This window comes from Gekko japonicus, unplaced genomic scaffold, assembly GCF_001447785.1.
Source record: "Gekko japonicus isolate JY-2015 unplaced genomic scaffold, Gekko_japonicus_V1.1 scaffold2112, whole genome shotgun sequence".
Lineage (NCBI taxonomy): Eukaryota > Metazoa > Chordata > Lepidosauria > Squamata > Gekkonidae > Gekko > Gekko japonicus.
In genome coordinates this window covers 128,015-143,365 of record NW_015169846.1, presented here as the reverse complement: position 1 = coordinate 143,365, position 15,351 = coordinate 128,015, and the positions used below count along the sequence as shown (strand labels likewise).

The 15,351-nt window shown below is 48.0% G+C and overlaps 1 protein-coding gene across 1 annotated transcript in view; it reads right to left on the bottom strand.

Moving 5' to 3' along the window:
• LOC107115598 overlaps window positions 1–12,582 on the bottom strand; it is a 26,380-nt gene extending 13,798 nt beyond the window's left edge. Inside the window, exons 1-4 of the mRNA XM_015417339.1 lie at window positions 12,538–12,582; window positions 12,278–12,371; window positions 11,627–11,694; window positions 10,492–10,585 (exon numbers count right to left, since the gene is read on the bottom strand). Of these exons, the coding sequence (XP_015272825.1) occupies window positions 10,492–10,585; window positions 11,627–11,694; window positions 12,278–12,371; window positions 12,538–12,582 (301 nt within the window). The remainder of the gene's footprint in view (window positions 1–10,491; window positions 10,586–11,626; window positions 11,695–12,277; window positions 12,372–12,537) is intronic.
• Window positions 12,583–15,351: the final 2,769 nt, after the last annotated feature.

Below are 15,351 nucleotides of genomic sequence, written 5' to 3'. Positions count from 1 at the left end.
TTGGGGAACTGATCTCTGTCATCTGGAGATCAATTGTAGCAGTGGGAGATCTCCAGGTCCCACCTGGAGATTGGCAACCCTAGGGGAAAGTCAGCTGCACAGCAGGGGGTTGAAGAGAATGGTTTGATGGCTGCTGGGCCAAGATTGGCAACAATAGTTCCCCAGGAGCCCCATCATAAATGCACCAAACAATTCCTCAAGATTTTCCAAAACACTACTCTGTTTTGGGCTCCTGGGGAACTTTGAAGTAGCCCCAAAGCTTTAAGATCTCTCCAGCTGTCACCTGGAGACTGGCAACAGCTTGTCTGGAGTGTGGGCAGCATGACATTGTATCTGTCTGAGGTCCCCCTCTTCCTCCTCCTCCTCAGATCCCACCCTCAGCAGGCTTCATCCCTAAAATATCCTGGAAGTTTCCAACCTGGAGTTGGCAACCCTATGTCCTGGAGTTCGAACCTGGAGTTGGCAACCATCAGCCAACGTTTATCTGCCTGTCTGTCTTTACAACCCCCCCCCCCCACACACACACACAGCCTCTGCCTAGGGAGCAGCTGACATCATTCTCCTCTCCCAACTGAAAATTCCAACTGCCTTGGGGGGGGGTGAGTTTCAGGTGTGGAATGGAGTGTAGTCCAATCAGCTTCCATATGTAAATGACCTTGGAACGCTGGCCGGGACTGCACAAAGCAGCCAATGAACCCAGCCAGTGTCTTCCGAGTGGCAGTTTTTTCGGCCTAACACTAAAGGGGCCAATTTTAGAATTCTGGCACCCAAAACTCTTTTATAATAAGGGAGAGATTAAAACTCACACAGCTGAATCTCCCGTCATTCCTTCACCCATAGGGCAAAAACGACAAACTGAAAGAGAAACAATCTGGACTATCTAGATAAGCCAAGGTCAGCCTTACGCTGATATGAACAAGAATAAGATCACTCAGAGATGTCACAAAGGGAGGAAGAAAAGAAAAAGGACAAAAGGAGAACGGGATAATAAACGGCTGACAAATAAAACTAGACAAGGTTTCACAAGGTTTTTTAAGTTAAAATGATCTCCTTGGAGCGTTGCTACCTACAGCCGCGTCACCGCCCAGCCCGTCCCAGCCATCCCAGCCAACACACACCAAAACTAAGCTGAATATCAGGCTGCCCAGATATCAAAGAAGAAACACAAAGGCAACGAAGCAGATAAGGCTAAACCAAACATTAAACAACCTCCAGAAGAAATAACACACAGCTGGGAGGCCGCCCAGCCCAGCTGAGAATCACATAGAATAAAACACTTAATCTAAATTGATACGATAAACCAAGAAGCAATTTAAAAGACCAACAAATCAGTAGAGTTCAACAGATGCTAAACTGCACGGCTTCGATGTCGCCCTGCCCTCCCCGTTCCCGGAATCCCACCCCCCCCCGCCAGTCAGGTAAAGTAGACCTGGCAACCCTACCTTAATGTGATTAAAAGAAAGAAAATCTTTGCCAGAGCTTATGTACTAATAAAATCTCGTGGAATTGCATGACCTGGTGTCCAAGTTCTTTCTTTTCCTGGAAGTGTTATATTCCCAGAGTAAGACTCAAAAGATCCCTTTCGCAAACAGAGGTTTAGCCTGGAAACAACGCAGGTTGTACCCTGCAGAGGCCCCTCCCCCCCCAAACCCCACCGTCTCCAGGCTCCGCCCCCAAAACCTCCAGGTAGTTCTCAAGCCAGGGCTGGCAACCCCAACACTCAGTGACCCTCATTCCAGTCTCAGGGGCTGTCATTCTTCTCCCAGGGACTTCACTCACCCCATCCCAGCATTCTCTTCATCTGTCCCTCATTTCATTTGCACCTCGACAGTATTTCAGTGTGCTTCAACAGAGCACAGTTAAAACAGTTGCCATTCCCGGCTCCTCTTATAGCAAGCGGGCCTTTGGAAAGCTCCCACTGTTTCCATTGGGCACTAATCGGTGTTCCCTCTAAGCGGAGTTAATGAGAGCTAGCTCACAGGTTTTTAGCCTCCGGCTCACTCCGGCTCAGGAGGCATGGCTCCAGAGCAAACTAATTTCTGCAGTAGCCAAATCGCACCTTCACAACATTAATGCCAGTAACTCACCAAGTAGAATTTTTGCTCACGAGACCCCACAGCTTAGAGGGAGCATTTGAATCCCCATAATAAGTTACAGTAAAGTCCATATGAGCCGCTACAGTTTCTTCCAAAGTGCAGGGAGGAAGTTCATAAAGGGGAAGGTGGACTGAACATCCCAGGGACTACTTACCGGCAGCTGGAAGTGATTCCCCTCTTCTTCGGAATGCCTTTTCACTGTGGAACCATGGCCTCCCAAGGGTCACAAACCACCACCTGTCTGCTCTCTTCAGCACAGTGGGCCCACACTCTGGTATCCAAAACTCCAAGGCCACATCAGCAAGCAGGGCAGTTGAAAAACAAGGTCCACAACACCAACCAACGTCACTCGCTTCCTGAGTTTCCTTTATTTCTTCTAGTTCACAAATTCCTGGAGTGGATTAGCACGTGTCCATCTGAAACAGAGGCCTGGATCCAGACCCCACGGGGCAACTGAGGAAGCAGTCTGAGGCTGGAGCCTTGCTTTACACATCACCAGATAGGCAGCTCAACCCTTTGTTTAGATATCGCTTTAGACTTTAGACCCAGTACAGGAACCTGAGGGAAAGACAGCTGTCCTGTTTTATAAACCCTTGGAATGCACCTCTGATTGGCTAATGAAAACTATGATGCAGAACCAGTCTCAGCTGACTCATATGGCAGCCTGCTGATCACAGCCTGCTGCCCTTGGCCCCGGGAACTGTTTGAGGAAGACAATTTTGGTATTAGAAGAGAGAAGAAGAAGAGAGAAGAAGAGATTTGATTTATACCCTTCACTCAGAGTCTCTTGCTGTGTTCCCACGGGCAATTTGATCTGTTCCCTTTGCTGTTCCATTATGGGTTTAAAGTGCATGACCAGACAGTCTGCAACATCTGTCTGTCGTGCCCCAGTCATCTGAATTCCATTCCCACCTCCCCTTGCCCCATGTTTTTTTGATACCTGATAAAGTCTGGTCCTGTTGGTCTGAGCTGCTTCAAAAATGGATTACCTGTCGTCTAGTCACTCTGTTGCGCAGCCAAGCCGTCAGGCAGGTCTCACTGAGCTCTTGCTTTCTGGCCACCATTCCCCGCCCCCCCATTAGCGAGGATTGCATGACTGTATATAGGCACCTCTCCCCCCCACCCACCCCCGCTACTCAAAGCCTTGTTTTCTTTTGAAAAACTCTCGAAGAAAGACACCCCTGTTCTGCAGCTTTTTAATATCATTTGGGGAAGGGGTAAATAGAAAAGATTAGCGGCAGGACAGCAGTGGACTCCATTTCCCAGCAGTCTCGTCACCGCTTGTGCAATTGCTCTGTGGCCTTAATTTAGAAAGAAAATGGCCAACAGCCCCATGAACTCCATATCCCAGCATGCTGAGTGCTTCTGGGCATGCTCCTAAGGGCAAACTTCGAAAAAAAATGGCCGACAGACTGACTCCTTCATTTCTGCCGTCTGGTCATGCAAGGAGGGGTAAAATGGGTGAGTCTGGTCAAGATTCTCTGCCACAAAATAACCTGGCTTAATTTGAGGCGGGGCAACAGTGGATTAAACTGCCCATCTGATTGGACTCTCAGAGTGGCTTACAAACTCCTTTCCCTTCCCCTCCCCACAACAGACACCCTGTGAGGTGGGTGGGGCTGAGAGATCTCTGAGAGAAACTGCTCTTTTTCAAAAACAGCTCTGCCAGAACTATGGCTTGCCCAAGGTCATCCAGCAGCTGCAAGTGGAGGAGTAGGGAATCAACCCCAGTTCTCCCAGATTAGAGTATGCACACTTAACCACTACTATTTACTAGTACTACTTAACTACTGCTATTTACTATTTACCCCACCCTTCACTACCCAGAGGAGTCTCAAAATGGTTTACAAACCCCTTTCCCTTCCCCTCCCCACAACAGACACCCTGTGAGGTAGGTGGGGCTGAGAGAGCTCTGACAAAAACTGCTGTTTTCCAAGAACATCTCTGACTGAACTATGGCTTGCCCAAGGTCATCCAGCAGGTGCAAGTGGAGGAGTAGGGAATCAACCCCAGTTCTCCCAGATTAGAGTCTGCACACTTAACCACTACACCAAACTGTCTCTACACCAAACTGTCTCTACACCAAACTGTCTCTACACCAAACTACCCCAAACTGTGACTACAAACTGGCACTATACCAAACTACACCAAACTGTGACCCAAAGTCACACCAGCAGCTACATGTGGAGGAGCGGGGAATCAAACCCGGTTCTCTCAGATTAGTGTCCACGCTCCGAACCACCACACCAAACTGGCTCTCACTACATAAAACTTTTTAAAAATTAATTACTCACATTCCAAATATTCTGTGTGACATAGGGGAGGTACAACAATCTTTAACTGGGAAAAACACTTTGTTACAGCATTCCAGATACATAAACCCTGTCCAGATGAAAGATATATCATCATTGTGTGCACATCCAGTTGATTTCTTCATTTAATCCTTGTGGCGTAAGTGTTCCCAAAGTGAGAATCCAGAATGTCTCCCTTCTTTTAAAGGGAGGATAAAGCTGGCAGATGTTCAGCAACCCAAAAGTGAAGTTCCTTATCAGCTTGTGGGCAAAGTGTTGAACTAAGGGAGCTGTCAGAAGGAAAATGACTTTTTCTGCCTCTCCACTTTTACCTCATGCATAACACCATAAGCCTCTATCATGTCTTCATCATCTCTAAACTGAAAAGTCCCAGATTTTTTAGCCTTACATATGGAACTCCGTTTATCCCTGATAACATTTTTGGCCAGGAAAACGAGCAGGGGAGTGGAGGCTAAAGCCCCCTACTTCTTCCTCCTCACCATGATCCTGATCCAAATCTGGGCCCTGCATGCTTTAGAAACAAGTACTTCCACTCCTGAGGTTGTGACGGCACAAGAGTTTCTCAAACTTGTAAACCAGATCACAAATTTGGGGTCCCCTGATCTGCCGGATTACAATTTGCAGCTCTGTGTAAGAGGAAACCTGTGTGGTATAGTAGCTAGTGTCGGACTTAGAGTAGAGAGTTGTGTTCAAAACATACACTCTGTCATACAGTTCGCTTGCTCTTGGTCTCAGCTCTTTCACGGAGTAAGTATGAGGATAAAACTGGAGGAAAAAAGAATCACGTCTGCCACACTCGGAAACTGGGTGGAATAATATTGAACAGGTAAACATGCTGTTATGTACCAAGATTGTTTTATAAAAGGAACTAGGAAAAAGGCCCGTTGTGGAAATAAATACAATGGCCTCTAGAAAGAGGCTCTGGGCGGGTGCCCTGGCCTTGGACACTCAGTGTCAATTTGCTGTGGCGACCTCAGCAGGGTATAATGACACCGAGTCCACCATATTCTCCAGAGGAACTGATCTCTGCTACCTAAAGAACAGTTGTAATTTTGAGTGATCTCCAGCCCTCCCCTGGAGATTGGCAACAATGCTTCCCCAGAAGGGAATAGTTGCTTTGGAGGGTGGAGTCTATGGCTTTGTACCTGTCCGAGGTCCCACGCCTCCTGAAACCTCACCCTCTCCAGGCTCCATCCCTCACATCTCCAGGAATTTCCCACCTGGAGTTGGCAACCCTATCTCCTTACCAGCCAATCATCAACCTACCTTTATTTCCCCCTCACTCTTCAGCTTTCCACCCCCCACACGCCTGCAGCCTCTCCCGTGCTCTGAAGCCCTGACTGCTACGTCACATTGGCTGTCATATGGGGGCCACCTCAGCAGCACAGAAGGATACAGAGCCCACCATTTTCTCCAGGGGAACTGATCTCTGCCATCTGGAAAGCAGGTGTAATTCTGAGGGATCTCTAGCCCTCACCTGGAGATTGGACACATTTTACCTCAGAAGAGCAAACTGTTTAGAATGTTAGAGGCAAAAGCCAAGCAAGTTGAGGAAACCAATTTGGGTTATATTTCCATTGTGGGTGGGAGTGTGGCTAAGCTGGGCATCCCTGATGGATTAAAGTACCCTGGTCCTGCTCCTACATTTAAGAACATAAGAACATAAGAGACGCCAATGTTGGATCAGGCCAAAGGCCCATCCAGTCCAACACTCTGTGTCACACAGTGGCCAGAAATACCAGTGCCATCAGGAGGTCCAGCAGTGGGGCCAGGACATTAGAAGCCCTCCCACTGTTGACCCCCCCCCCAAGCACCAAGAAGACAGAGCATCACTTGCCCCAGAGCCCCTAGCTATACCTTGTGGCTAATAGCCACTGATGGACCTCTGCTCCATATGCTTATCTAATTCCCTTTTGAAGCCGTCCATGCTTGTAGCCGCCACCACTTCCTGTGGCAGTGAATTCCATGTGTTAATCACTCTTTGGGTGAAGAAGTACTTCCTTTTATCCGTTCTAACCCGACCGCTCTGCAGTTTCATGGAGTGCCCACGAGTTCTTGTATTGTGAGAAAGGGAGAAAAGTACCTCTTTCTTTACCTGCTCTTTCCCATGCATAATCTTATAAACCTCGATCATGTCACCCCTCAGTCGTCTTTTCTCCAAGCTAAAGAGCCCTAAGCGCTTTAACCTTTCCTCATAGGGAAAGTGTTCCAACCCTTTTATCATTTGAGTTGCCCTTTTCTGCACTTTTTCCAAAGCTATAATATCTTTTTTAAGGTGTGGTGCCCAGAACTGCACACAGTATTCCAAATGAGGTCTCACCATTGATTTATATAGGGGCATTATTATATTGGCTGATCTGTTTTCAATACCCTTCCTAATAATCCCCAGCATAGCATTGGCCTTCTTTATTGCAGTCACACACTGTCTCGACATTTTCAGTGAGTTATCTACTACAACTCCAAGATATCTCTCTTGATCAGTGTCTGCCAGTTCAGACCCCATCAATGTGTATTTATAGTTAGGATTTTTGGCTCCAATGTGCATCACCTTGCACTTGGCCACGTTGAACCCTATTTGCCATGTTGACGCCCACTTGCCCATCCCTTTGGAGTGCCTCACAATCCTCACTGGTTTTCGCCACCCTGAACAACTTTGTATCATCCGCAAATTTAGCCACTTCACTACTTACTCCCATCTCCAAATCATTAATGATTCCAAATCAATTCCAAATTAATTCCAAATCAACTGGGTCTCTTAATCGGTCTGAACTCAGACCTCTACGGAAAATTTGAGACGTGACTCTCTTCTGTTAGTTAGCTGAAATCCAGATCTACAAAATTATTTCTGCTATTAATTTGGGAAAATGTCCACCCTTTAGTTCCAGCCCACTCTTTTGCAGCAAGAGAGATTTACATATTTATATGAACAAACTCTCTTGCTCCAAAAGGGGGAACAACAAAAAGGTGGAAATCACAGGATTGCAGATATTGGCTAAGTAGCACAAGGAACTTTCTAATGTTAAGAAAGCAACAGGTAGTGGTGTCTCCTCCAGCAGAGGACATTAAGCACCGTACATGTTTAACTTGTGTTTGAAAACTTCTGTTACAGTAGTAAAGGTAAAGGTTCCCTTGCTCGAAAGCCAGTCGAGTCCGACTCCAGGGATGCGGTGCTCATCTCCGTTTCAAGGCTGAAGAGCCAGCGCTGTCCGAAGACGTTTCCGTGGTCATGTGGCCGGCATGACTAAACACCAAGGCGCACGGAACGCTGTTACCTTCCCACCGAAGTGGTACCTATTTATCTACTTGCAATTTCTTGCTTTTGAACTGCTAGGTTGGCAGTTTCAATAAACTGCTAGGTTGTATTTCAATAAACCTCTTTAAATGATCATGATGCCACAAGATGTGTTTGTGGTCATGAGTATCCGTGGCTTCAAAGGATTACATAAATCCGTGGAAGATGAGTATACGAACAGATGCTACTCATGATAACTCAGTGAAACCTCCATGTTTGGAGGTAGAAAATACAAAAGGGAAGTCATGCCATACCTAGAATTCATATTAACAAAAACACCTTCTTGAGGTGTGCCTTTAGCAATCCCATTGAAAAAAAGGATGAACATATATAGAGCTGAATTTTAGAGTCACATCCACAGGAACAAGGGTTTCCAAACTCCAGGTGGTTATGCAAAAGTATATAACAGTGTGTATAATATATGTATGTTTAAGGTAGATCAATTTTGTGCTTTTTCTTTTTTTAATTTTTCTATACTGTTGTATAAATATTGGTGTCAAATATTATCAAACATAGGTTTCACCCAAACTGTACATCAAAGTGCAGGTTTACATCCTGTTCAAACATTCAAACAGCACCTTGTCAGTATCATAATCACTAGTCCCACTGACTCTAGTAATTCACCCGTTTCGAATACAATCTTTTCCAAGGATATATACAGGGCGTGAGGTGCAATAATTTCTCCTTCTGAGAACAAAACTCTTAAGACAGTAGCATATTTTCTAAGGTCCCATCGGAACCTTTGCGGCAAACATAATAACCTATTTATGACATGCATGTCTCTCAAGTTCTATCAGGCAGCTGCAGGCGGTAGCTAAAGATCTCCCAGAATTACGCCTGGTCTCAGGATGACAAAAATCAGTTAGCCTGTATCATATCTGGTGGCGATCCCCCACAACCCCCCCCAGGCTCCACCCCCAAAATCTCCAGATATCTACCAAATGAAAACTGGCATCCCTAACTGGATCACAAAACGGGGAAGGAGAGCAATTTCGAATTACAAACCCCGCTTCTTTTTTTAAACCAAAGTGAAAAACCGATAGAAACAAGCATCGCATGCATATATACAACACACGGTTAATGTTGTTTACTTATATTATTTATATTTATATTAGAACATTTATTATTCTAATATTGAAAGATACATTATTTTAATTTTTCTTAAAACGACATTGGAATCCAGGTATGCCAGGGGGCATCCACCATCACAGTCTGGAGTGGGAAAAGAAGAACGGCTGCGTCTGGGACCACTACAGAGCCTGAGATGGGAGGGGAGGTCCTCCCTCAAACCACTGTGGGGGAACAACATCCAAACGAAAGAGGCTCCACAGGTCTGCATTTCGATAAGGTCAGAGCTCTGCTGAGATTCCATTCCATGCTACGTTCTGGAAAAAAGAATAAAAATGGAACAGGGGTGTCCCACTCTGATACTCCAACCACTCACTCAGAAGAGCTCAGCGCTAAGGAAGAAGTCAGTACAGAAGGACCTGTTCCTTCCTCCTCCTTCTCCTCTTCCTGCCAATCCAGCTGGCCAAAATGACCGGTGGGGAGGTTCCCTCCCTCTCAAGCTGGAAGTGCAGCCCCCTTCCCCCCAGGTAAGGAGGCCTCCCCGGCTGAGCAGCAACTCTGAGGTCACAGAAGCCATGAAGGAGTCAAAGAATAAGGCCCTCCCCATCACCTTCTGTCCTTCACTCCACACCTGTGAGATCAAGGCAACTACATCGGTTACCACCAGGAAGATGCTGCTCTTGGCCTGAGACAAAGGGGCCCGCCTGCTCAAACCATCAAGCCTCTATTTTCTGGGCTCCTCACCTCTCTCAACTGCTGGTGATGAGCTACAGCAGCAGCAGCGTCTTGCTTGGCCTAAAATCCCTTTCACCAGGGGACAAGATCGCCCTTCTGCTTCTTTGACCGATGCACTAGAAGCTATTTCAGAGTAGGGACCTGAACACTGAATATCAGCATCGGGTTCTTCCAACCGTGTTCCCTGCTGTCATCTCTCCAAGTGGCATGGGGAGACGAACTTCAGTTTTTCGAGTCTCTTCGATGCCATGTACTCTTGGGGTGGAGAACAAGAGGCTTCAGGTGGCGAAGGAGGGAGGGAAAGGAATCGGGAACTTTGTTCACCCACCTGAATCGTCGGGGCTCTCCTGTTGGCTGGCTGGCTGGCCTCCCCAAAACTCCACCCCAGGGACATCCCTGCAAGGCAACACGCATGGTGAGCAGGAAGGCTCCCAAATGCCTTCCACCGGTTTCCTCCGGGCTCCTCCACCACCCTCGGTTGGCCGACATCCACTGGCGGCCGTCAGCCAACATCCACTGGCTTCAATCCACGAATGTCCACTGGTTCATTCCCATTCACCCATCATCATTCGTCCATCAACCATACACACCAGTGCGCCATGCTGACCGCACCAGGCACGCCTGCAACGGAACACACCCATTCACAACCCATTCACACCCCCATTCAGCCCATCAGATTCAGTCTCCAGACATGCACATACCCGCCAGTGCGCCGTGCTGACCGCACCAGGCACGCCTGCAATGGAACACCCCCATTCACAACCCATTCACACCCCCATTCAGCCCATCACATTCGCTCTCCAGCCATGAACATGCACTCCCCGGCTTCAGTCCACGAATATCCACCCGCTTCCACGAGCCAACTTCTTCCAGCTTCCGTCAGCTTAACGTCATCGGGAGGTGTCGGCCGTGGCATCCACCAGGCTTCAAAGCACCAGTTGCCCCCTGCTCACACTACAAGTCCTCTCGCTTGCGCAGAAGAACTTGCCTGCTGGATCCTCTCCAATTCCACGCATCGCCCCATTCTCCGTCTCAACCTCTCCTCCTCTCTGGTCAGCCGTGATCTGCATGCTTGCCTCTGCCTGGGGGTGGAAAACAGAGGAGGACTCAAAGCCCGGTCTGAGAACTCGGGGCCACCTTGAGCTCAGCCTACTGGGTGACCCTCTTGCTCCCCTTCCCACTCCCTGGACCCCTACAGAAAGGAGGCGTGCCACGCCCAATGACATCCATTCCGGATGGATGGGTTACCATGTCATCGCCCCCTCCATCTACGGAGTTTGGGGTGGCTCCCATGGTTCTCCTTCCCACGTGTGGATCTCTCCGTCACTTGGGGAAGAGGGTGAGCTGAGTGGGAGACTGCCCCGAGGCAGGGGTCAAGCCCTTCTGGCTTAGTCAGGAAAGGAACCCAGGGCTCCGCAGTGTGGACTCCAAACCCTCTCTCAGAAGAGCTCTGCCCTGAAGAACACGTTGATGCACAAGGACCTGTTCCTTCCTCCTCCTCCTCCTCTTCCTGCCAGTCCAGCTCGCCAGAATGACCTGGGGGCTGCCTCCCTCTCAAGCTGTCAGTGCAGCCCCCTCCCCCGCAGGTAAGGAGGCCTCCCTGGCTGAGCGGCAACTGTGAGGTCACAGAAGCCCTAAAGCAGGCAAAGAAATGGGCCCTCCCCATCACCCTCTGTCCTTCACTCCAGACTTGCGAGATCAAGGGCACCTACATCGGTTTCCACCAGGAAAATGTGGCTCTTGGCCCAAGACAGAAGGGCCACCTGCTAAATCGATTGAGAGCAGCCTCTGTTTTAAGAACTCCTCGCCTCTCTCAACTGCTGGCAATGAGCTACAGAAGCAGCGTCTTGGTTGGCCTAAAATCCCTTTCACCAGGGGACAAGATCGCCCTTCTGCTTCTTTGATCAATGCACTAGAACCTATTTCAGAGTAGGGCTTGAACACGGAATATCAGGATCGGGTTCTTCCAACCGTGTCCCCTGCTGTCATGTCTCCAACTGGCATGGGGAGACAAATTTCAGTTTTTCGAGTCTCTTCGATGCCATGTACTCTTGGGGTGGAGAACAAGAGGCTTCGGGTGGCCAAGGAGGGAGGGAAAGCAATCAGGAACTTTGTGCACCCACCTGAATCGTCGGGGCTCTCCTGATGGCTTGCTGGCTCGCCTCCCGAAAACTCCACCCCGGGGACATCCCTGCAAGGCAAGACGTGTGGTGAGCAGGAAGGCTCCCAAATGCCCTCCACCGGTTTCCTCCACCACCCTCGGTTGGCCGACATCAACTGGCGACCGTCAGCCAACATCCACTGGCTTCAATCCACAAATGTCCACCGGTTCATTCCCATTCACCCATCATCATTCGTCCATCAACCATACATGCCAATGCACGGTGCTGACCGCACCAGGCACGCCTGCAACGGAACACCCCCATTCACAACCCATGCACACCCCCATTCAGCCCATCAGATTCAGTCTCCAGACATGCACATACACGCCAGTGCACCATGCTGACCGCACCAGGCACGCCTGCAATGGAACACCCCCATTCACAACCCCATTCACAACCCCATTCAGCCCATCACATTCGCTCTCCAGCCATGCACATGCACTCCCCGGCTTCAGTCCACGAATATCCACCCGCTTCCGCGAGCCAACTTCTTCCAGCTTCCGTCAGCTTAACGTCATCGAGAGGTGTCGGCCGTGGCATCCACCAGGCTTCAAAGCACCAGTTGCCCCCTGCTCACACTACAAGTCCTCTCGCTTGCGCAGAAGAACTTGCCTGCTGGATCCTCTCCAATTCCACGCATCGCCCCATTCTCCGTCTCAACCTCTCCTCCTCTCTGGTCAGCCGTGATCTGCATGCTTGCCTCTGCCTGGGGGTGGAAAACAGAGGAGGACTCAAAGCCCGGTCTGAGAACTCGGGGCCACCTTGAGCTCAGCCTACTGGGTGACCCTCTTGCTCCCCTTCCCACTCCCTGGACCCCTACAGAAAGGAGGTGTGCCACGCCCAATGACATCCATTCCGGATGGATGGGTTACCATGTCATCGCCCCCTCCATCTACGGAGTTTGGGGTGGCTCCCATGGTTCTCCTTCCGACGTGTGGATCTCTCTGTCACTTGGAGAAGAGGGTAAGCTGAGTGGGAGACTGCCCCGAGGCAGGGGTCAAGCCCTTCTGGCGCAGTCAGGAAAGGAATCCAGGGCTCCGTAGTGTGGGACTCCAAACCCTCTCTCAGAAGAGCTCTGCCCTGAGGAACAAGTCGACGCGCAAGGACCTGTTCCTTCCTCCTCCTCCTCTTCCTGCCAGTCCAGCTCGCCAGAATGACCTGGGGGCTGCCTCCCTCTCAAGCTGTCAGTGCAGCCTTATAAAATTCTGCTGTGAAGCTGTCTAGACCCAGAGACTTCCCCGTTTTTAATCCCTTTATTACCTCGTCTATTTCTTGAAGTGTAATTTCTTCCTCTAGACTTTCCTTGTCCAAATCTTTTAATCTTAACCCTATTTGCTCCTCAAATTCAACGTTTTTTCATATAAAGTTTTATAAAAGTTTTGAAATGCTTCTCTAATCTCTTTTGGGTTTTGTATTGTTTTTGCATTTATTCTAATGTTTTTCACCTTTTGCTTGTCTTTTCTACCCTTCAAATAATTTGCCAATCTCCTACTTGAGTTTATAGTAGTCCTCTGAAATTCATTCCTTACCATAATTTGTTTCTTCCAAAGCACCCTAGAATCAAGAAAGTCTAATTGCCTCTTAAGTTCTTTAATTGTGTTCTGTCTATTTTGACAGAATTTCTTTACTTGGTTTCTTTGTAACACTTCCAATTCTTGGATTTTTTTTCCCTATTAGAAAACCATTCTTTTTTTATTTCTTTTTATTTCATTATACATTGTCCCCTAATAACTGCTTTGGCAGCATCCCAGAGGATATCTGTGGCCACTGTTCCTCTATTTTCTTGGAAATATAATTTTAGCTGACCTTCAATGAATTGTTTATCTTTTTCCTTAGTCATAAGTATGTTATTGTATCTCCATAGTCTTTTAGTGTGTTCCCATTTTATATCTATTTCAATGGTTGTCGGGGCATGGTCTAAAATCTATATCGGATGGGTTGTTATACTTTTCAATTCCCAGTTATTTGCTCTTTTGAAATTATAAAATCCAAATATGAAGCAGTTTTGTGTCTACTGGAAAAATGTGTTGGCTCAGGATTTAGTCTTAAGGCTTCATCTGCTTCTATTAAGTCCCATTTTCCCCACCTGATTATTTTATCTTTAGAGACGTCAATATTGAAGTCTCCTGCCATGATCACTTCCCCCTCAATGAATCCCTGCATCCTTTTTAATACTTTTATCAAGAAAATTTTCTGTCCCTTATTTGGGGCATAGATATTTATCAGTGTTATTTTCCTATTTTGGAATATACATTTAGCCAGAAGGTACCTTCCTTCTCCATCTCTTAACACTTCTATTAATTTAATATCGTTCCTTTTACGTACCAAAATTGCCAGCCCTCTCGCCTTAGCTGTGCTTCTTGCTTCAGCTAATACTTCCCATTCTGGGTCTTTAAGCAATGGTTTATTATCCTTTTTTGCTTTATGTGTCTCTTGTAAACACATAATATCTATATCTTGTTGCTTTGCAAATCTAATAAGTCTATACCTTTTAAGGTCAGAACTTAGGCCATTGACGTTCAGTGTCAGCATCTTCAGCATTCTACCCATATTCTTTTAATTTAAAAGTCTCCTCTTCTTCTTCCTGTCTTGCTCTCCATGTTTGCCTCCATCTCATGGAAAAGCAGAGAGACAGTAACTAAGGGCTAGTTTGAGAACTAGGGGGGGAAGGTCCACTTTGTACCTCCTCCTCCTCCTAGTTGTCTGAGTTTGCCTGAGGTTAGCATCCTCCAGAGGCAGCCGTGTCCCTGAGGCAGCAAGTCCCCCTTTGATGAGGTGGCACTAGAGTGTCACAGGAGCTGAAGTCACTGCTGTAAGGTGTCAAGGAAGTGAATCCCTCTGCTCACGCATCTTAGGTCATTTTTGTGTTTCAGTTTTAATGTGTTGATACGTATCACCCCATTGTCCCATTTTTCACTGTATCCCTCTTCCTTGCTACTTCCTGTTTCCTGATCTTTGACTGTCCTGGGTTTATTTTATTTGAGACAGGTCGTTTGCTGCCTTCTCCCTTGTGGAACTCAAGGCGGCTCACCATATTTTTAAAAATACAAAAACACAATGAAACAATTATAAAACCTATAAAACCCACAAGTTAAACAACCACAGAGCCCTACAACCTCACCCCATTTTTTCTCTTTTTCTCACCTGTCAACCTCCTTGTTCTCCTGGCTTCAGCTCCCCCCCCACACCTTTCGACCCGTCACTGTCTCCCCCGGTTAAGTCTGGCTACGTTGTGGGGTGGCCGCCAACTCAGGGCTGGTCCCAGTTGTGTGGTTGCTGGTGCTGCTGTCAGCAGGCCAGGCCTGAGAGCACCATAGCCTCCGCTGCCAAGCTGGGCGAAATCATACTGGTTGTGATGCTGGCAAGGCCTCCTCCATCAGGGGACAGGACAGTCTAGGGGGAGGGGCCTTTCCTGGGTTGTTTCGGCCTCCCATTGCACTCCTGCTCCCCCTCCCATAGCTTTGCTCTCTTGAAATCAAGGCTTGGAATGTTTGGCAATCCTCTTGTGGTCACCAAGCGACCCCCAACAGCCACAGAGTCCAGTGGGCATTCTTTTCTTAAAGGTACAGATGTTTTCTGTGTTCAGTCGGGGAGTTTCCATTCCGTGATGTATTACTATTCCTCATCAGCTTTTTCTGCAAACTTGGGACTGCTTCAGATCTGAACAGAACCCCCCCCCCCCCCCC